At 37.7% G+C, this 21612-nt stretch overlaps 1 protein-coding gene across 4 annotated transcripts in view; it reads left to right on the forward strand.

Moving 5' to 3' along the window:
• DLG5 (discs large MAGUK scaffold protein 5) overlaps positions 1-21612 on the forward strand; it is a 95519-nt gene that overhangs the window by 43366 nt on the left and 30541 nt on the right. For all 4 annotated transcript variants that reach the window (XM_079313126.1, XM_079313128.1, XM_079313127.1 and 1 more), the window contains exons 3-9: positions 3090-3255; positions 8074-8217; positions 9785-9968; positions 13560-13819; positions 14916-15228; positions 19741-19971; positions 20991-21175. In XM_079313126.1, the coding sequence (XP_079169252.1) occupies positions 3090-3255; positions 8074-8217; positions 9785-9968; positions 13560-13819; positions 14916-15228; positions 19741-19971; positions 20991-21175 (1483 nt within the window). The remainder of the gene's footprint in view (positions 1-3089; positions 3256-8073; positions 8218-9784; positions 9969-13559; positions 13820-14915; positions 15229-19740; positions 19972-20990; positions 21176-21612) is intronic.

Genomic DNA, 21612 nt, shown 5'->3' on the forward strand with positions numbered 1-21612 from the left:
AGGCTTATCAAAGGAGATGAATGAGTTACACTTGGCAGGACGTGCCAAGTGTAAATGCCTTTTCGGAAATCTGGGTTGTCTGAGAAAGAAGGTGAGTTACTGAAAGGTGGCATAATTTGGATAATGGAGATTTAGCCTTCAGGCTTGTGCATTTTAAGATCAGTTTGACTGGTTGAAGTACAAAAAGGAAGTACTTTTGTGTAAAATATGCAGTCAGATGGAAAAAGAATATGAAGCTGGAAGCATGGGTCACTTTCCTTCTGCTGCATCAAGATGTCAGATGCAATAAAAGGATTTTAGCAGTCAGCTATAAAAGCTCCTTTTTCTGATGAAAAAAGGTTTCACTGAATGTGTATGCTTATTTTTTAAGTATTCAGAAATCTGATTTAAGCTTTGTCAGACCTTTTGTGCAACTATTGAAAGTGGAAGCCTGTTAAGAAATCAAGCAGAGGTAAATTTTGAGTTGTCTTCTTCTAAGGGTAGGGGTGGGAAGAACCTGGATTATATTGATCTGTGTTTTTACAGCACTTAACAGGTGTACATCTCGTGACTGATATTATGTGTCAAAAATATCATTGCATTAGAGATGAAAGTGTCTGTTGGTGTACTTGTAAAAATTGACAAGTTAATGAAAAATAACCCCTTTTGGTACTAAGACAAATGGTTTCACAGTCATGAAAAAGCTTCTTTCCTAAGGCTAATTAGCCCGTCTTTATTTAAAGCAGACTTTTCTTTCTTGGCACAGTTTTGAGACTGTGCACAAATGTTCTTGCCTGAAGAAGATTGTCACTTGGATGCTGTTAAAGCTGTCAGGGGAGGCTGAGGAGCAGAGAGAGGAGTAGATCTCTGGCCTGCTTTTGCTGTGTTTAAAGATCCCCAGGGTAGCTGTTGGGTGCCTGTCTGGGTCTTGTGTAGCAGACCTTGTCCTTGGGACTGCTGCTGGGTTAGCACTGATGGCAGTGATGGGCATTGTTCATCCCTTTCCTCCCTGTAAAGCACAGCAGCCTTCCTGATTCATTTCCTCCTTCCTCTTGACCTCTTGCATCCTGTTCATCTGTTTTGCTTGCAAGCAGCCCCAGGATGACATAAGCTTTTGAACCTCTCTGTGAGGATGAAAAGGGAATTTTTTCCATGTTACACATCCTCTGATGTGTCAGCTCAAGTGAGATGATGTGCAGGTTGCCACTGAATTTATCAAAGACCATACAGCTTCTCAGTACCTGAATTTGATTTGTCTGCTTTACCTTTCAGTTTGTTTATGAAATTCCTTTTCCATTGATGTCTCCAAGCTCTTTCAGATGAATACATATTCTGACTTTTTGTATCTGTTTAGCAATTTCCTTCATATATTCTCTATATCCCCTGTGTCATGTGTAATATTACTGGTTTCTTGCTATAAAAACACATAGAATATTTCTCATCTAAAAGAAAGGATAATTCCATTTTGGAAGTGTGAAATCCTTAGTCCTTATGGATAAAGGGGCTTTGTCTGGATGCAGGAGTGAAACAAAGTAGTAGGAAAAGCAGCCTCCATTGAGAATTCTTCAGAGTGAGTTTGTATCTTTTTCCAGAATGTTCATTCTTCCTGCTATTTTTTATTTCTTCAGTTTGCTATTAGAGCATTTGCATACATTATTAGGCAACAGTTAGATTAAAAAGAGCAGTCTGTGCTCATAAATTCTCATTACAGTAGCAGCTGGAAGGTATAAAAACAGGGATCCTATTATTGCAGATGCATAAGATAGCCCTTACACTGCAGTTATTTTGGTGTGGGAACTTCAAAGCACAGGTAGTTTTGCTGAAAAGTTGAAGGGGGTTTTACATTCTGGAATACCTTCATGAACTGGGTTTAGGGATAAAAAGCCAATCCTTGCAATTGATCCAGTGGAATAATTTTAAGTTTCTTTCTTTGAAAAGACAATGAGTGGAGAGCATTGTTTTGAGTTCTTTTGTTGCTTAATTAACTAAAAAATGGCCTAATAAAGGTACATCCTAACAAGTTAATACATATATTAGCAACTTGCTTCAGTTGTATAATTTTGCAAACTATTTCTAAGATTTCTCATTTGGGTAGAAAATAATCACCCGCATGCATTTAAGCCTTTAACATCTATAAAACCTGTATCTTTGAGTTTGCTCTCATGTGTCTGAGAGACGCATGAGCAAAACTGCATTTACAACTTAATTTTAAATGTGTGTAACTAAAATTAGAGTTGAATTACTTGTCAGCAGTTGCTAGGAAGTGATACACCAGACTCTGTTCTCTTGGGAAGGAGACATTGCTGTGCTCTCACAGGGGTTTGAGAGGACAGTAGCCATCATTGTTCAGCTCTGATATTAGGAAAGCTGAGAATTAAAAGCCGTACAAAACACTTTAATGTATGACTGCCCCTTAGAGGAAATTTGATGTGTAGTCCAGTTACAGTGATTGCAATGTGCTTGTGTTAGCCAGTGTTGTTAAAAATGAAGCCCAGTTTTCATGATTTGTTGGTAAGTGTAATCCTTTTACTTCACGTAGTAGACTGAAAAATTGTCCCATGTGAAAGCACAGAATTGCATTAAAAGTAAATGTTGTCTGTAGCCCTTGGCAGAATGGTATTTCTGTGCTGCTAGAAAAAGGAAGAGCCCCTGTGCTGTAGCAGTTTCTTTGCTATCACTATAGTAAGTTCATGTGGGTGAATTTTACTTTTTTTTTTTTTTTTTTTTTTTTTAAAGCATGAGCATTGTTCTTTATTTGAAAGAACTTTTTTACCTATGACTTCTGTCAGTATGTCAGTTTCTGAGGTCTTTGCAATTATTACTGCTAATTTGCCTTGCCTTTTAAGCTGCTTGTAAGTTCCTGAGTAAGCAAGGGACCTACCCATGCAAACTGAACTTGCAACACAGGGTTTTTCTGCTAGCATGGGATCTGACTGGAGATATTCTTCTTTCAACTCTCTGATGAAAACATATATGAATTGCTTCATTTTTGAACAGGATTCTGCAGACGGAAATACAGAGTTTTTTAAAATTGGTGTTAACTTCTTTAGTGAAGTTCTATTGTTCTTTTGAGGCACTCTCTCACTGCCAAATGTTTGTCTCTTCATCAGGTACGACTGGCAAAGCATCATCTCCACCACCTGTGATAGACACGAGACAAATGAGTGAGAAGCTGGAGACAATTTTGTATCAGCTCCGGCAGGTGACTCGAGAGAGGGATGAGCTGCGCAAGCAACTCGCGCTTTCATCTCCGGGCTCAACCTTCGATGACTGCAGGTGAGCAGAAAGGAAATGCAGCATTTCCATTTAGCCTTCAGTAGTGTTTTCAAGTGTCTTCACACCTGCTTGCCTGGAAAGCATTAAGGAGCTTGCAAGGTGTATGTGTTGCTTCCTATTTGCATCCTGGTGAAGTGGCCACATCCACATTTCAGAGCTTCTTGTTCAGTGTCTATTTCCACTTTGTCCTGCGATTTTTCTGTGGGACTGAGGGGAGAAGGTTTCAGCTCTGTGTTGAGAAAAAAAAGGCAAAGAAGTTGTTAGGATTCATGGGCTTTGTTGTAGCAAGAGAAAGGAGGCAGTGGATGAAGTATTTGGTGTTTTGAAAACAAGAGAGAAGAAAGGGAAATAGCTCTGAATACTTGGCTAGAGAACAGAAATGAGGAGAGGAAAAAAATCTCAGCTATTCCTATGCTTCTGCAAGGAGAGAGAGGTTTGGATTTCTGCTGAGTATAGTGTTTTGTAGAAGATCAACTTTCTGGTATACACATGTTGAGGAGCTTGTAGCAGAAATATGTTGAGAATAAGGATTTCTCCTCCACTGAACAGGCTTTTAAAGTCATTTAGCAGCCAGCAGGCTTGTCTAGCTCATTCTAATTTGGGGGCTGACAGGTTATGAGGAAGAGTATGAAGTATGGGTTAATTGTAAATAAGGGTTGGCAATAGAATTAGTTTATTTATAAGGGTTAAAGATCTGCTGATGTTTAAATGTGTCTGGGTACACTGAGCACTTTTTACCTGTACATGTATAGTCCCTTGGGAAAAAACTGTGTGTCACTGAATCTGAAATAAGAGCAAAGAACAGATTTTTTGGGGAGGTGTTGCCATCATGTGTACCTTTTCTGAACTGTAATGTTTTGTTGTTTGTTACTTAATCAGCTGCATCTGTATGTGGTCAGGTGGTTAATTAAACTTTTTGTCTGTATGAGAAGGTTAAGATTTGTACCAGTGAACTGGCATTGAGAGAATCTGAAGATTCTATAAACTCAGTAGCTTCTCATCTTAATGCCCCCTTCCTCCCTCCTTGACTTCTGAGGGCTCCTTTAGGAGCATCATATTCTCAAAGCAGTGTGGGAATGTGAAAGGAAAAGACTGTCAAATGTCAACATCTTTTGCACAGCTTCCAGTTACTTAGTTAAATAGAAGGATTTCTTCTTTGAAGTTACTAGAGCTTAGGCATAGAGGATTTTATAGCTCCCAATAATCTTCTGCATAATCCAGGATGCTATTAATAAAGTTCTGATGAGCTGTCCTCTAGACTGCCCTAGTTTTCTCTTTGTCAAATCAATCCTTTACTTTCAGTGTAGGATTTGTATGTTGTATAAAACATGAATGTTTACAGCTTCAAGAACAACCCATCAAAATAAACCCTTTATTTGGGCAGTCCCTGGACAGTACATACTAGATGACAAATGCTGGCTTACAAACAATCAAATATCTGAGGAGTGGGAAGTGAATGAAGATTATTGGTTTCCTTCAGTGTAAAAGCAGCTACTGCTCCCATCTGCATGCACATTTATGGTTTTTGAAATCTTACTGATATTTGTTTTACTTTTTGAATTCTTTCCTCTTATAAAACTAATCTTCATCCTTCCAGAAGTTAAACCCCAGACATGGTGAACTGTTAATACTGAGAGATAATGATGATGATGTGGATGGTGACTTTTACTACCCTGGCTTTATTTTCCTGGCTGTGTGTGCTGCTGTAACTATGGCTGTACCAAACACAGGTGGTGCAGAGGCAGACCTTGACACATTACCTTGGATGCTTCACAACAGCTCACAGCACATTTGCAGTCTGGGCTGTGCTGGCTGAGGAGGTTGCAAAACAGAGAGCTGTTTTCCAAAGCAAATGTTGACTAAGCCTAGAGCAGTGGCAGAGGAGCCACAGCCGTGGGTTGTGATGTGCTGAATCAGATCAGCATGTGCCATCCTGCTGGACAGGAGTAGGATTGCTCATGCTGTGCCTGTGGATTGACAGTGACTGTGTGTGTGCATGTGTGCTGCAGATGAAGCCAAGATTTGACCAAATAATTTAGCATGCTCAAGTTGCACTTTATAGACTTAAACCTGCTGTTATTACTCACATAATAGTAACAGTAGAAGAGAACCACAACACAAATAAACCCCCTGAAAATTGTCTCTTATAATATGTATGTGTAATCTATAATTGTTGTAGCAATTGCAATATTAAATGATAACTCCTTGGAAGCTGTTAGGTAGGATTGCCCACAAAATTGGACCTGTGGTTGGCATTAGCTTTTATGTGAGCATCAGACATATGTAAATGTCAGTCTCGCTGTGGCCTTATTTTATGGCCAAGGTAATTCCACTATAGCATGAAGGACTTTTGAAGTTCTTATACAAATGTCAAAAAGACATTGGGCCTTTGACACTAGCATTTTAAATTTTGTTAATGTTTGAACAAGTGCTTCCAAAGTAGCAACTGATGCTTCTACTATATTGAAATCATAATTTTTGACATTTTCTGGGGCATTTCAGCATAAAACTGTGGTGGTCTTGCTTAAACAGAAGTCAGCCACCACATGCAGTTGAATGGATGGTTGTCTTACAGCAGTTTTGATTTTTCACTTGTGACCAGTGTTCCTTCTTCTTTTATTCCTGCTTTTCTTGCTGAGACATAAAGCCTTGGAACAGCAGTGTGGAACATATGGCCTTGGCTATCCATGTGGTTTTTATTTCATGTAGATGAGACAGAATGCTGAATGTTACTGGTGGCATTGTTGGTCCTTCCTCACTGCGTAGGTTGCCTAACTTGTGTAGCTGCCTACATGGTCTCCATATGTTTATAGGTGGTTTATTGGGTTTTTTAATGTTGGTTGGGGTTTTGATTGCTTGGTTGGTTTTGGTTGTGGTTTTTTGTTGTTTTTGTTGTTTGTTTGTTGGTTTTTATAATATTGTCAGTGTTACTTCAGCAATATATGAAACATGTGATGGATGTTAGACTTGTTCTACAAGCTTCACCATAGCTTTCAGACTGGTCTGATAGTTTAATATGAACATCTGTTAATAGGTCTCACTAAGCTTAATGTTACAGCTGAGAATTAAACTGTACTCCAATTAATGCTGCCATTAAAGACTGTAGTGGACAGATGGTATCTACTTTCAATAATTTTACCCTGAGGTCTAATTTAAATCAATAACTAGGGTTTTAGTGATTCTGTCAAGGGTGTAAACCTATCAAGTGAAGTTTAATTTATGCTAACAATGTCTTTATTTTAAAAGAATAACCCTTCCCTGGCTGTGATGTCCATAATACTGTGTGAGTAACAAACAATGTTTGGTACCCCTAAAGAATTCATTTAATTGAAGGCTTCACTATTCAGTAACCCAGATGCAACTGAGTTGCCAGAAAGTGCCTTATATCATACACACACCCCCTGAAAATCTGTGAACCAGATGTGGCTAGCATTTCTTTTTTTAAGTTTTGGTTTTTTATCATTATTATTTTTAACAACTCTTACCATTCCAGTAGTGCAAAACCATTTTCATTTTGATTCGATTTCCAGCTGCATTTGAGTTCCAGAATCCATGTTGCTGGTTTTTGTATGAAGCAAAGAAAATTCTGATTGCTTTTTCAGACTGTGCTTACAGAGAAGCCATTTGGGGGAGTTGGAGGTTTGAGGGAAGAAGGGTCATCTGTGTAGCAATGGAGCAAATCTGATATGAGAACAAGCAGAGTTCAATTAGAAAACAACTGTTTTCTTTTGGAGGCATTAGTTTTCTCTTTTAGTAGTTTGCTTGGGATTTTTCTCATTGCCTGTGGGGTTATAAGAGACCCAGGAGATGATACAGGGACAGATGTCATAAGCTTCATTTTGAAACTAGAAAATTCAATGGTGCAAAAATCCTGTGACTGCACAGAGGAGGAACAGTTCAATTCAGAATCTCTTTTAGAAGCTTAGTGCTACAAAGCAAGAAGATATAATCCTGCTAATTTAGTTTCTAGCATGACATACCAATCTAATTAATTCTAATCTACAAATAAAGGTATCATGTACATGTACCATACGTTCTAGACATAATCTATGCTGATGAATTGCTTGACCATGTAAATTATTTTAGAAAATTTATCTCTCAATCATCCAAAAGAAATTTGAGTAAAAAAACTATTTTGACTCATTTTGGCTTTTGTTTTGCTCAGTTTAAGAACAAAATGCTCTCAAAGTTCTTTTGGAGATTATATTGCTTTGGAGATTTCTAATAACCCAAATTTTGTTCAAATAATTATCCTATGGAAATATGAGGTACATTCTGAGATATTTTCTCATTATTTATAGTAGCTTAAAAGAATATGGTAGCACACAATCAGGTGTGTAATTCAGCACAATGTCTTGGTCTAACAAGTCAAACTCTGCCAGCACAGCTGTGTGGTTGATGTCCCATTGGAAGTCTTTCTCTTAAGCCTGTCTGTTTTCCTAGGGAGTTGTGGACAAGGTCCTCCAGCTGCTGCCTGTTCGTTCTTGTATCAGTGGAGCTTCTGTTCTGTGGTAGTGTTGCTGCTCAGAAGAGAGGGACATGCAGCTTCAGTACTATTTTTGGCCATGCTAGTGATAATTAGACAAAATCATCCCATTATTAGATGTTACATTGCAATATAAAACTAATATAATTTCAAGTCAATGACTTTTTATTAGTGGTTGCATCTTAATGGGATCTGGTCAGTATTTAAATTAATGTGTATTATAACTTAAATAGCAGCAGTTGTGTAGTAGCATTTTTAATTGGATAATTTCCCAAGCTTTTCATTCACTTTAGTACCTGATGTTTGATCTCATGTTCTTTTATCCATGCTAGGCCTAGTCCAAAACCAAATCATGATTATGAAAGGCTGAAGATTCAGTGTATGAAGGCCATGTCAGACCTACAGTCTCTGCAGAACCAGCACACGAAGACACTGAAAAGATGTGAAGAAGCAGCAAAAGAGGCAGATTTTTATCAGTAAGTATTAGTAAAGCTGTACAAGGTAAGAGTTTACCAGCCTGTACTAGATCAAACAATATTAGAACATGATAAGTAATTTTTAATGCTGTTTTTCCATTTAAATTGCAAGATTGATGCTTGCATCAGATAGAACATTTCTGGCCCATTTCAAATGAGAGCTGCTGGTTTTACTTCTAGGAATTTGAGATAGAAATCTCCAGTGTCTTCATGGGATCAAAAAGGAAAGCCTGATTACTGATTTGAAGTTGCAATCTAACAGTTTTACTGTCAAGCTAGGTAGCAGAATATTATACAGGAGAATGGAATTTCTTACTCTCATTTAATAGATTGTGATTGTTCTCATGACAATTTGTGGAAGTTTTAACCCGGGTTTATTTCAATTGTTATATTCTCCTGCAGTAGTTATTAAAACCCCCTGTTCCTTTCAAAACAAAAGTTTGCCTTCTGAAGAATTTACCATTTGCACTGAAATCTGAATGACAGCAGATTAATAACCTACATGTAAAAATAACATTTGTTTAATTGTGAGAATTTAATTTGTGAAAATGCTGGGTTTTTTTAACAGGTTGCTCCAATTTTAAGGAAACATTTTTAATGCTTTGATCAGGAAACGGTATTTTACTTCATAAGGAAGAAATAGAACATATCTTAGAATTCAATTTTCTTAATATATAAATACATAATATAAATATTTACCAGCAAGTATGAGAGTTTAAGTAGAATCATTCTGTTTCAACAGTAGAAATACTGTCAGTATCCAAGAGTTACTTTTTTGATCTGCTGTAGTAAAATACATTCAGTTGATTTATCTTCTCTTTTTCAGCATTGTTTTAATCTAATTTTAGGCTTGTAGCTTGAATTGTAATCCAGGTGATAACCTCCTCATGAAGCTCTCCATTGTTTCAGTGACAATGTATTTCTTTCAATAAATGGCATAATTTATGTAGTTTATTTTCATATGAACTTAATAATTCATAGTTCATATTGGCATAGTTCATAATTCATAGTTCATATTGGCATAGTTCATAAGTCAGTTCCTCTTGGCATAATGAACTTTGGAGGATTTTTTTTATCTTGAGTGTAGTTGAAACATCCATAGTGTGTTTTTGTTGTTTGTGGACTTTTTTTATAGTTTGGTGGTTTATTTTTGTTTTTAAAACAATAGCACACAAGGAGATTTTTGTCATTTTCATCTGTGTTTTGTTTAGCTGCTGCTTAGAGGATGAGCTCAAGAGAAAGTGGAAATGATTGGTGGGATAATTCCTATTATCTCAAGAATCATCGTATTATGCTATTTGTGTTTGTCTCCCTGCTTTCAGTGTGTATGAAATGGCATTGACAGGTGGTGTAAATTCATCATCTCTTCTGATCAGGTTTAAGACTGCTGTGTACATCCATGTATTTTCATACTTATGTCCCTATTTGTTTCTAGTTTTGTTCTTTTTCCTGTTGCTTGGAATACACAAATATGCAGAATTGAGTTAGTTTGACCTGCTTGAAATGAATGACTCCAGGACTTTGTCCTTGCCAGTTGGCCCCTAAGAGTGTTTTTGTGCCGTGGCAGCACGCTGCACAGCCGGCTGCTGAGCGACCAGTCCCAGCTGAAGGAGGACATGGACACCCTGAAGAGGAAGAACACGCAGCTGGTGCGGGAGCACAACCACCTGCAGCAGTCCTGCGAGGAGATGAAGAGGCTGCACGACGAGGATCAGAAGGAGATAACAGACCTGCGCAGCCAGCAGCAGCAGGTGAGCACAGCCACTGAGTCTGGGAGTCCAGGGTGCTCCCCTGCCTGCCCTGGATGCCTTTAGACCCCCCTGGCAATGGTCTCAGAGGCCCTGGCGTGGTGCCCAGGACTCCTGGCGACTGGACATGAGTCCCTGGAAAAAACTGCCAACATTGTGGGAAGAAATACAAGCCACAAAAATAAGTAGAGTATAAATTAAACTGTTAGAAGATAGAAAAAGTGGATTTCTAGGAATGTTTATGTTGGGGAGTTTGTGATTAAGATGGAGGATTTGGGGCATGGTATGTCTTTTCTTCCTTCTTTTTGCTTTCTTCCATGTTGAATGCCAAGTTGGCATCCTTGGATTGGATTTGGGCAGAACTGGACAGTTTAATAAAATTGTCATATATTGGAAAGTAATTGTAAATATTAGGTATGTAATTTAGAGTATATAAGATAAGCCCTGCCCAAGGCCAGGGCATTCTGCCTTGGATTCTGAGCTGGACAGACTGCTGTCAGCTAGAGAAAGACTCTCTCAGATAAGGGACAATAAACAGCCTTGAAAAACCTCACAGAACAGTCTCCTCTAGTCTCTTCGGTGGCCATTGGGGAAAACCTGATTTTCAAACCACCATTATGTTCTCCTGAGGGCATCTCAGATTCAGGAGACCCCTCAGGCAGTGGCACCTGAGCACATCGAGGCTTCTTCCTTTTGTGGAGAAATCTCAGTGTGCAGCCTTGTGCCTTTAGTGCCTTGCTGGGTCCCAAACTGCCTCCTTACCTTGCACAGTATTAGGGAAGACAATGACATCTTGATTACTAATTGATTTCCTTTGTCTAGTTGGAAAAAAAGAATAAGGAGTATTTAAATGCAGAGATGAAAAAGCATATATGAAGATGATATTTACATGATATTTTTTTAAGATGAGTGCAAAGGCATCAGAAATCTAACTTAAAATTGCATAGTGATTAGAAAGATGACTGTTTTCCTAGGATATTTTATGGGACATGGCTTACTTTAAACTTGTTTTTTTTTTTTTTTGAGAAGAATCATAAAAGGTTGATTAATGTTTTTGAACTTGAAACAATCAGAGACAAAATTTTCAGGACTGAAAGAGCTGGACATTCCAGGACTTTCCTGGTCACTGTTATTCACATATTCTGAAAATTTTAAAGAGTAATGCTAAGGAGCAACTGGTTGTATCAGGTCCACTGTTCATTTAGTTAGAATAAGTCTGTTCATTTAGTTAGAATTGTTACAGTGACATGTGGAATGGTTAAGCAGAATATCTGGGTTCACTGTGTGTAGGCTGATTCACAGGGCAAACTTGCAAGTCAAACACTGAGCTTCAGAAGCAAAATCTATGCAAGCCAAAATAATTATTTGCTAGGGTAGGAAGGGCAAAGGTCCAAGCAAGCTGGATATGCTGAATGGTACTTTAGGAGGTACTTGAAGATAGTGCAAAGAAGAGTGAGCATTCATTCTTCCTTTTTATCCATTTTTTCTAGCACTGTCTTGCAAATTCTGCTGTGAAACTGTTTAGTGGCTTGGTTCAAAAGATAGCAGAAATGGTTTGCTGTGTCAGCCTGGGCAAGTAGTTTAATTGGTCTGTGCCTCAGTTTCCCAGTCTGTAAAGCAGGGATGCAAAACCTCTGAGAGAAGGCTATGCCATTTTGCTGTTCTGTCCTGAAACTTGGCATTATCTGGAAGCATAGAAGGAGGCTGAAGTATCATTGTCAGGATTGATTTAAAGAAATCCAGTCTCATGTCAACATCATGATTAAACCTTTAAAAAAAATGATGTATGTGACTCTTAGTGGGAAAATTGTGTAACTCCATTTCTCAGCTTGTCAGAATGATTCATGGTGTCTTGAAGGGGTGCCAAAAGTCTTATCTTGTCCCTGTAATTTCTCGTATGAATTAATCTAACTCTGTGCTGATCCCTCTGACGTGGTGTTCCGTTGTCAGGCCATAACAAAATATGTCTTGGTGGCCTCAGAGAGCAAAAGCTTTTGATCAAATTACCCTTTGTGTGGGATTGTCATGGATTTGCTGTGTAGCAGCTGACCAGCTTAAGTTTCTGCTGCTCACATACGGAGTTTCATGTTGCCATGGCTGTGTTCCTTGGGCCAGCTGGGACTATTTACTTTCTTTCATTGGGATTTTGAATGGGAGACATTTATTGCACTGGTGTGTCCATCTTCCTCTGGCAAATCTGTTAGCTAGTTTAAGCTGAATTCCATCCAATTTCTTGTGTATTAGTCCTTCTTTTCGTTAATTATTTTGTGTACTTTCAATAGAAATACATTCCATATATTCTTTAGACAGCAAGGAGTCGTCTGTTTCCATTTGAATTCTTAATAATTTGTTCTCAAACCTGTTCTTAAACTCATGTGGGAAGTAGTCCACAGGAAAATGGTTTTCTTGAGTGGCAATGAAGAGTGGGCAGCCTCTTGCTCTCCCCTTCCCTCTGGTCTGCAGGTATCCAGGTTCCTCCATCTTCAGGGACTGGTTCTTACTCATATTTGAGTAATGACACAAAAATGATGAGCCAATTTGTGCAGGATAGCTGCTGCATGTTGGGTTTCAAATTGTTATGGAGCTCATGTTTTCTTCTGTTTTCCTTCTAGTTCTTTAATACTTTTTATTTTCAGATAGTTAGGGACATACCTCTGTAGACTAATGTTAGTGTCGTAAAATTCCTCGCACCTCTCTCTCTTCCTGCTGCTCCATCAGGGCCAGATTTCAATTTAAAAGACAAAACCAGAAAAAAAGGAGCATAGAATTAAAATAAAAAAAAAAAAAAAAAGAAAAACAGAAAGAAAAAAATGTAGGCTTTAGAGGCTTTATTTTAGGCATATTTTTTTGCTTTTTTGAGAATGAACAAGGACTAGAATGGCTGACACTCATTAGGGCTTTCTTATGTTGTTGCTGGTCATGTATCATCAGTGTTTCAATTTACAGCAAGATTGTTACATTGATGTAAATTTGAAACTAAGATTCAGGTCAGGCTTTATTCATGTTTAAATGGATTTTTCTCTTCATGTTCATCTTTTATGTATGCTTTTTGAAACGCAAACCTCTGTGGGAAGTTCTCAGGTGAAATATTGTATGAATATTAAAATAATATGCCTGAGTGTATAACATATTTTGGGTAGGTTTTATTCTCATAACATTTTTAATTATTTAATTCATTCAGAGGATACAGGCACTCTGTCATGAATGCCACCTCGTGGGCATTTCCTAAATTACCACTATCATCTTGGTCATCAAGTAATGATTACTTCTTGTTAAACAATACAAGTACTTCAACAACCACATGGGTTTAATAGGTGTTCATAACAATTGCCATTAGAGAGAGATTTTCACACACTTGTGCCCTTATGGTAAAGCAGACTTTTAACTCAACAAAAAGCAGATGAAATAATGCTTAGAGTAACAGTGGTACTTGAAAGAGGTTCAGTCTTTCCTTAGTTCATTAAGAAGAATGATTACTAAAATTGGTTCATATATTTTTGTCTTAATTTTGTTTCTTGTGTATATATTTTAAATCGAATTTCTTGAACTGATTAACAGTGAAGGTTACTGATAGAGTTTCTGTCATTTTTTAAGGTTATGAAGCAGAATGGATCATCAGAGATCCTAAATAAGCTTTACGACACAGCAATGGACAAGCTGGAGGGTGTGAAGAAGGACTACGATGCCCTGAGGAAACGGTACAACGAGAAGATCGCCAGTCACAACACAGACCTGAGCCGCCTGGAGCAGGCTGAGGAGGAGAACAGGCGGCTCCAGAAACAGATCGACATGCTCATGAAGCAAAGGGACACAGCTATTCATTTCCAGCAGCAGTATTCATCCTCTCTTAGGAGGTATAACTCAATTTCGATACCTTTGATTTGCCAATTTTTATGTAGCATCTTATTTCCATTGTGCTAGAATCATCAATACCTTTCTAATATTTTTTGTAGAATTTTCCTCTAGTGTTATGTAATTTTGCTGTTATGAATAAGGATGTGAATTTATGTAAAATTTTCTGGAAGGTTCTAGAATGCGTGATGGGGACACTAGTTTGGAGAAAGGGTGCTTTTTCTTTAGAAAAGGGTTTCCCATTTATGGTTTTGGAACTGTATGCAGAATTTTGACCATTGTTTAGCTTGTGTGAGAAAGGGATACTGTGCTTTTCAACCTATGTTTATTTTTACTTGTGTATATAAGAGTCAAATGCAACCAGAATTTTGTTAAACCTCAGATTTTTTTCCAAACAAATTCTTGAACTCATGGTGAGCCTGTGTATATATCTTCTTATTTAAATACTAAAAGCAAATCAATAAGGAAATATAATTTCTAAAGGTTTTTTAAATGGAGATCATCTCTAGCCTAAGTTAACTTTTCATGGTATCAGAATTGCAGGCTGTGGGGGACTGTGAGGCAGGGCTTTGGGCTGGTGGCAGTGTTCTCTGGCTGCAGGTGTTGGGAAATCTTGCTTCACTTGGAAGGTGCTGCTGCCAGTGCTGCATGTGTTAAAGTGGAAGGGCACAGACACTCACAGCACACTTACCCCCTCTCTGCTCCTTGATACCAAGCCTACACAGTTAACCATTTGCAGTAGGAAGGACATCAGCACACACAGACAAGGACTGTGGAGAGCTTCCATGGGTGTGCTAAGAATGTTTTCATTGGCTGTTAGGGGTGATACACAACTCCCACAGACCAAAGTCAAGAAATGGTTTTCTCCATGTTTGTAGATGATTCCTTGTAGTTGTTATGGTTAAAGAAGGTCTGTAATATTCCTTAAGGTTCACTAACATTCCTGAAGTAGTGGTTATTTGCAGCACAAAGAATACATTTTCTAACAAGTCCTCTGTGGTTATGTTTTACCAATGGATACATTTGGTTACCCAGCCAAATCCTTAATGTATGAAAATGAGTAACAAGTGTCTTACAAGTGTTTCTGCTTGTTTTTAGGTTTGAATCAGTACAGCAGGAGCTAAGCAATGCCACAGCACAAAACAAAGAGCTGCAGAGAGAGATGGAGCGATTACAGTCAGAGGTGACAAGGTTCAAAACAATGCAGCTGAAAGCAGCCAAGGATGCAGAGAAGTACAAGGAAGAAAGGGACTCAGTTTTCAATGAGTACCGCCTCATAATGAGTGAGAGAGATCAAGTAATCAAAGAGGTGGATAAGCTCCAAACAGAGCTGGAGCTTGCAGAGTCCAAGCTGAAGAACACTTCTTCTGAGAAGCGAGTGGCCAGTGAAGAGATGGAAGCTTTAAGACAGGTACTGAGCTATTGTTTTAGTGGGGAAGGGAAATGAGTGTATGTTGCTGATGCTGGAATCAGGAATGTGTGACTGATTAATGGAAAATACTAATCCACTGCGAAGAGGAAATTGTGTTCTGATGTTTTCCTATGCTGGTCCTTTTTACTGTCAATTTCCATGATTGAAAAATGTACCTGCCAGTTGAAATTTGCTATACACTTGTCTCAATTCTGTCCTGCATATTATAAATCCTTTCCTTTTCTCTCTTTTATATTTTTTTTAGTCTTCTATATCTTCTTAAGTAATGCTCTCTATAATAATAAAAACTCTAAATATTCATTATTTTAAACTTTTAACCTCTACAGTGGTTATATACAGTATACCTCTATAATGGTGTACAATCTGCAGTGGCTTAAGACAGTACATGATCAAGTCATACTTTCACAAAGCCTGTGCTGACATGCATGTTCTTACTCATTTGCCCTTTTACTTGCCTATAAGTTAAAAAGGATATTGTGAAGATTTTTTCTTTAGAATTCAGGCATGCCTTAAAGTGTGTGAAACCAGAATTTCCTATTTTTCAGCAACATGTTCTTGAAATGCTTATATCACAGCCATGTCAGAATGAAGCTGTTATGATTTGCAGAACACAGTTTGCTGCTCAGTTTCATTTCTGCTGACATGCATTCACATGACTATTTGATTTACAAATACTTAATTCAGCATAATAGATACAGAAAATGTATTACATTGCCTATAAATCTCATTTTTTTATTTTCACAGCATTACCTCTGAACAAAATATTCTTATAAAAAATTAAGGGTGGAGCTGTCTTTTAAATAAAAAACACCATTTTGGAGGAACATGTACTGTAACTAAGAGCTTCTAAGTATGACTAAATTCTGATTTTAAGAAGTCGTATTGTCCAACCCTGCATATTTGTCAGCTCAGTAACTCAGTTCTACAGTGAGTGAGGTTTTAATATGTTTCATACCTCTTCTACTTTCATCAAAGCATGTAAGCCAATTGAAATGTCTATTGATTTCAGTGGAATCAGGGTAGGAATACTCATGGAAATAGCCACAATTAGTCATTCTGCTCCAGTTTGTTATATCTGTCATTGTGACACTATGAGTAATTTGCCAAAGTGCCTTAAGGGGCAGAGAATTAAAGTTTTAAATACATGGGTATTGACTTAAAGGGGTGCTTGAACAGGATTCAGCAAGAGCCTAGGACTGGGGAGTGGTGCTGGCAGGGCAGAGGCATATGCTTTTCTTCATTCCCAGAACTGGCCCTTCAGAAGGCAGAAATAACTGCTGCTGTAATGTTCTAAATGGTGTAAAATATCCATACTTGAGTTGTCATTTTGTTCTGATTTTTCTTTCCTGTAGCTGTGACTTTTCTGCTCGCAAATAGGTATTTTTTTATGTCACATAGTACTGGCTGCTTGCTGCAGCCATGTTCAATGCAGAAGAGACTTTGTAAATCTGGTAAGGAAAATGTTTGAAACATTAAAAAAATCTATCAATCAGTGTATCAATTCACTTGAAACTGTATCCTGAAATATGTCCTCTGTAAATGGGATTATCCTCTCAGACATAATTTTTCTAGTGCTCTGTAGAAAAGCAATACTGTGTTTTTCACTTTTCTTGTGGTATATGACACCTTTAAGTGCCTTATTATGTAGTGCTTGTTTGATTGTTTTAAACAGCACTGAACCCATTTATGTAATTTTAAATGTAGTTTTTTCCCTGTTTTGCTAGTGTGCCTTTGGTATCCTGGAGAAATTGTAAAGCAACTGAAATGACGAAGAGGTTGATTTTTTTAAAGCATTATATCTGAGCAACTACTGATGAGGTCAGACAGTTAATTTCCAAGGGAGACATGTAATCTTTTATTAGTCACACATACCCAAATTTATTGGTTCAAGAGACATCTAAAATGTACTAATTTTCTGGTATTATAAATGATAGAGGAAATCTCATTATTGTTGTACTAATGGACAATTTTGGATTAAGTTCTCAAGAATTCACCCACTCAAAGGTATTGGACGTTAGAGATTTCCCTCTCTCCTTTTTTCCTGTGGTGTTTTTTTTGTTTGCCACTGTCTTTTGCTCTGGCAAATACTTATGTTTCATCACGTTATGTTTCAGTGATAGTCAGTTTTCCCCTCAGTTTAACAGATCTGTTATATTTTGTCCTTATGTTATATTCAGATGTGAGAACTTCCTTAAAACATAAAAGTAATTCACAAATTCAGAATCATTCAACTCAAACTGCTCTACTGTTTTCAAACAGAAGCTGTTCTAGTCAGTGCCAAATGGCACATTCCCCTGTGCTGTATAGCTGTAAGTTTGTGCAAATCTCATCAGAAAAGAGGTGAAATTTTACCACTGGCCACTGGAGGCAAGGGCTGCTTCTATTCAGATAGTTTATATTGAACACGCTGGATTAAACTGTGATAGTGTGCAATTTTTCCAATCACTTTAAAGGACTGTAGATTCTTGTTTAGTGAAGGTCTTGCTGAGAACTTTCCCTCTGCCTTGGTGACTTTTATCTCAGCTACTTGTGGGAAAAGACTTAATATTCTTGTGTAAGTTGTATACACACAGTTGAATGCACATTTTATACCAATTGTAGTTTAACTGTGCAAAATGATCTTTTCAGTACTAAAACTTGCCTACACCAACAGACAATTCAGAGATTTTTTGCTCTTCAGAGTTACTGAGCAAGGAAGAACTTAGTGATGTTGAAAGCACTTGGGTGTTCTGGTAATTGAGATTCACTTACAGAGTGAGTCATTAATTCAGTGCTCCTCTGCTACTCTACAGAAAAAAAATGGAACTCTTAATGTTATTGTTAATAATCTGACTAGCCTTAATTAGATGCACTTCTCAAAAACATTCTGTTAGTACAGCAAAGTGTCATCTGGGCTTTAAATATTAAATTTTATTCTTTGCAAACAGTAGAGGTAAATAGACAGAAAATCAGTTTATGACATGGTGTCTTTCTATCCTTAAGCACTTCAAACCTTTCTCTCTTTTGCTTTTGAGGTGTCAGTTGTCTCTGGTGAGCTTTTAGCAATCAAAACATTGGTAGTTTCCAGCTAGGAGTGCCTGTGTTTTGGAGGACTTCTTGGTAGACATTGACTGAATGCTTCTAGAGACCTGAGCCATCTGAAAATGTAGGGGCTTGAAATGGATTGTTTCAATGACCCATTCTTCCAATGGAAATTAGGGAAGCCTCATTTAAATAATTCTAGAAGGGCAGATTTTATTTTAGAACACTTTAGCATTTGCTGTACCTTTTTTATTACGATGCAGTTGAATTCCACACTTAAGATGTTGTCTTGGGGTGACTTTATGATGCTTGTGTCCCCAAATCATCTGTCCTGTTCTGTTGGTGTTGAATATTGAGTACTGCAACTTTAAGACTGGTTTCAGGAGTGGATAGGGGAGAGAAGGGCAGAGTTTATCAGAGACAGCACTTGTTCCCCTGCACTCTTCACACAGACTGGTTGTCTGCAGTGGACAGCGGGACAGAGAGCGCTCTTTTGGCTTTTTAGCTTGCTTTGTTTTGTTTTTTTTTTTTCCTTTTTCTTGGAATTGTTTGAACCTGCTGTGGACTGAAAACCCAAAGGAGCACTGGGAGCTCCCACCTGTGGCCACCAGTCCTGGGCTGGCATTTCCCAGGCCAGAGGGACTGAGAACAGCCTGAGTGAGCTGGGCTCACAGAACCCACTGCTGAATTTGTCATCTCTTTTCTCATTTTTCTGCTGAATTTGTCATCTCTTTAGAGCAGTGAGAGGTTTTGCTGCTTGGTATTGGTCATTTTTGTGCTGGGAAGTGCTTTGTCTGTTAAATAAACAGGTTTTTTTCCCCCACTTTTCTCTGAGGAAATATTTTTTTCCCCGAACCAGTTGGGGAAGGGACTGCTTGAACCTGCTTCTTGGAGGGCCCCCATTTGGAGGTTTCCTCCTAAATTTGCCCTAAACCAAGACAGATGTATTGTCATTCTGCTTTATAGAATATTGTAGTTTTACCTTCAACATTCTGTATCTTAATGGCATATAACTTTAATGTTCCTTTAATACATATGGAGAAGCTCTAAGATGCTTATGTAGCTGGGTTGTCTACATTATTTCAGTCCTGTAAAATTGAAGCAGTTTTTAAAAAATGTTTGCAATATATTCTTCCCCTTTGCCAGATTTAACAACTTTTTTTTTAAAAACATGAAGTCTGTTTGGTTAATAACCTTTTCTCATTTAGTTCCTCAAAGCTATCAGTGCTCCCAGAATCTTTCTTACTTTGGACAAAGCATTGTGGTCATGTCATGGTGTGCTATTTTTTAATACCACATTTAATATTCTTTGCTAGTAGTTACTTGTGTGTAATGTGATCTGCCTCTGTTTTTCAGAATATTAGTGGTGAACTCTCCAGGCTTTTAAGGTATCATGACATGTATTCAATTGGAAAGATGAATTATTTTCTTCTGAACATAACTGACTGCAAACAATGGATCTTGTTTTAGGAACTTAACTCTGCTCTAGTGGAAAGAGATCGAGCAATTTGTGAGAGGAATGAGTTACTGGAAAAATACTGTCATGAAGTGAAGGACAAAGCTGAGGCCCAGAAGGAACTTGATCAAGCTTGCAAGGATATAGAGACTGTGAAGGAAGAGAGGGATGTTGCCAGGAAGGAGAGAACAGAAGCAATCATCCAGAGAGACCATCTGCTAAGGGAATATTACCAAGCTCGTCAGGTATTGCAAGTCTTTATTGATGCCTTTTTCTTTCTTAGCTTAGTGAAGTCAGTAACTTGCAAGAGATTAAAGGTTTGGGCACATTGAGAGTCTTTCCCTCTTTTCCTCAAGTCGCTCTAAAATACATACACGTGCATGTATGTTTTTCAAGACATACTGACAGAAATTCATGTTTGGAAGAAGCACAGTTGTGCTTCATATTAAGATTCTATTTGTAAATCTAACTAGAAAAAAATTACATTTTAACCAAATTGTAAGTCAGTAAATCTGGATTCATTAGTTTCATTTGTATTCTTGAAATTAACCACATGCAATTGTTTGCAAGCCCACAGCTTCTAGTGGGCTGTACTGTTGTGGTTGGCCCGTGTTGTTGTGCTGCAAGCTTGGAGTTTTCTTTGTCTATTTGTCTTACAGTTGTCACCATCTCTCTTATTCAAAATAGGGAATTTTGGAGGGAGAAGCTAACTTAAGAATAAAGTAATTCTTATCTAAAACAAGAAGCATTAAATAAAAACTTTTTTCAATTCCATTGCTCTTCAATTTCATTGCTTTGGAATTAAGGGACCTGTATGAATCCCAAGAGTAAATAATGGGCGTTACTGTAGGAAATATGTGTTTTCTATATATAGTGTATATATACACTCTATATACTATATGCAGGTGTATATAGTAGTGTACCTGATTTCTGAGTATACTTGCAGGTTTTTTCTGTCTGCTAAGCAGAACAAGATTGAAGCACAGAATGTCATCTCTGAAATATGAAACATTCACTGATGTTACTTTGAATTAGTGAGGATTCTTAATTATGCAGTTGTACAAATTTGTGTGCTCCTGGATGAAATGCATTACAGCAGGTTTTATCTTTCCTCCCACCCTCCCCCCAAAGTTGATGCTAAAATAAATGAGTATTTTTCATGAAATCATTAGAATTGAATACATTACTCTATAGTAAAAGCTGTTTGTGCATATGTACCTAAAAATTGTGTCTAAAATACTTACCTGTGTTTCTTAATTCCTAGATACAAGATTCTGCTACCCTAGACATAGAAAGAGCAAACAAAGAAATTGAAATGCTTCGGAAGCAGTATGAGGCTATGTCACAAGAACTAAAGGAAGCTGTCCAGGAAGCAGAAGTAGCCAAGTGTAGGAGGGATTGGGCCTTTCAAGAGCGGGATAAGATTGTTGCAGAAAGGGAAAGCATACGGTAAACACCTGCTAGATGATACCTGAGTGATCTCTGTCACACCTGGTGTGCAGCTGATGCAGTTCTAGGCTGGGTTTTGCCAGCACTTCCTCTGCCTTAGCTGTCACATGGTGTTTTTTTTTAAAAATGTTGAGGGCACCTTAGAAGATCTTTGTTGTTTTCTGTGCTTTCATTACCAAAATGTCTCTAGTAAATACCCTTGAGTCTAACAGCACTGCTGTGTGGGAACAGGCAATTGTGCAATCTTTTAGGCATGCTATGCTAATAATCCTGCCATAGCTCTAGTCCTGCACATAATTCTTTGCTTATGGGGACATGCACAAAAAAATATCCAACATATTTGCTACTAAATATATCTAAGGAACTTAGAAAAATACTTAAATAAGGGTTCTATTTACTAGTTTAAAGAAGATAAGTAGAAATAAGGTTCTGAAAAA

This window comes from Erithacus rubecula, assembly GCF_903797595.1.
Source record: "Erithacus rubecula genome assembly, chromosome: 9".
NCBI classification, from domain to species: Eukaryota; Metazoa; Chordata; class Aves; order Passeriformes; family Muscicapidae; genus Erithacus; species Erithacus rubecula.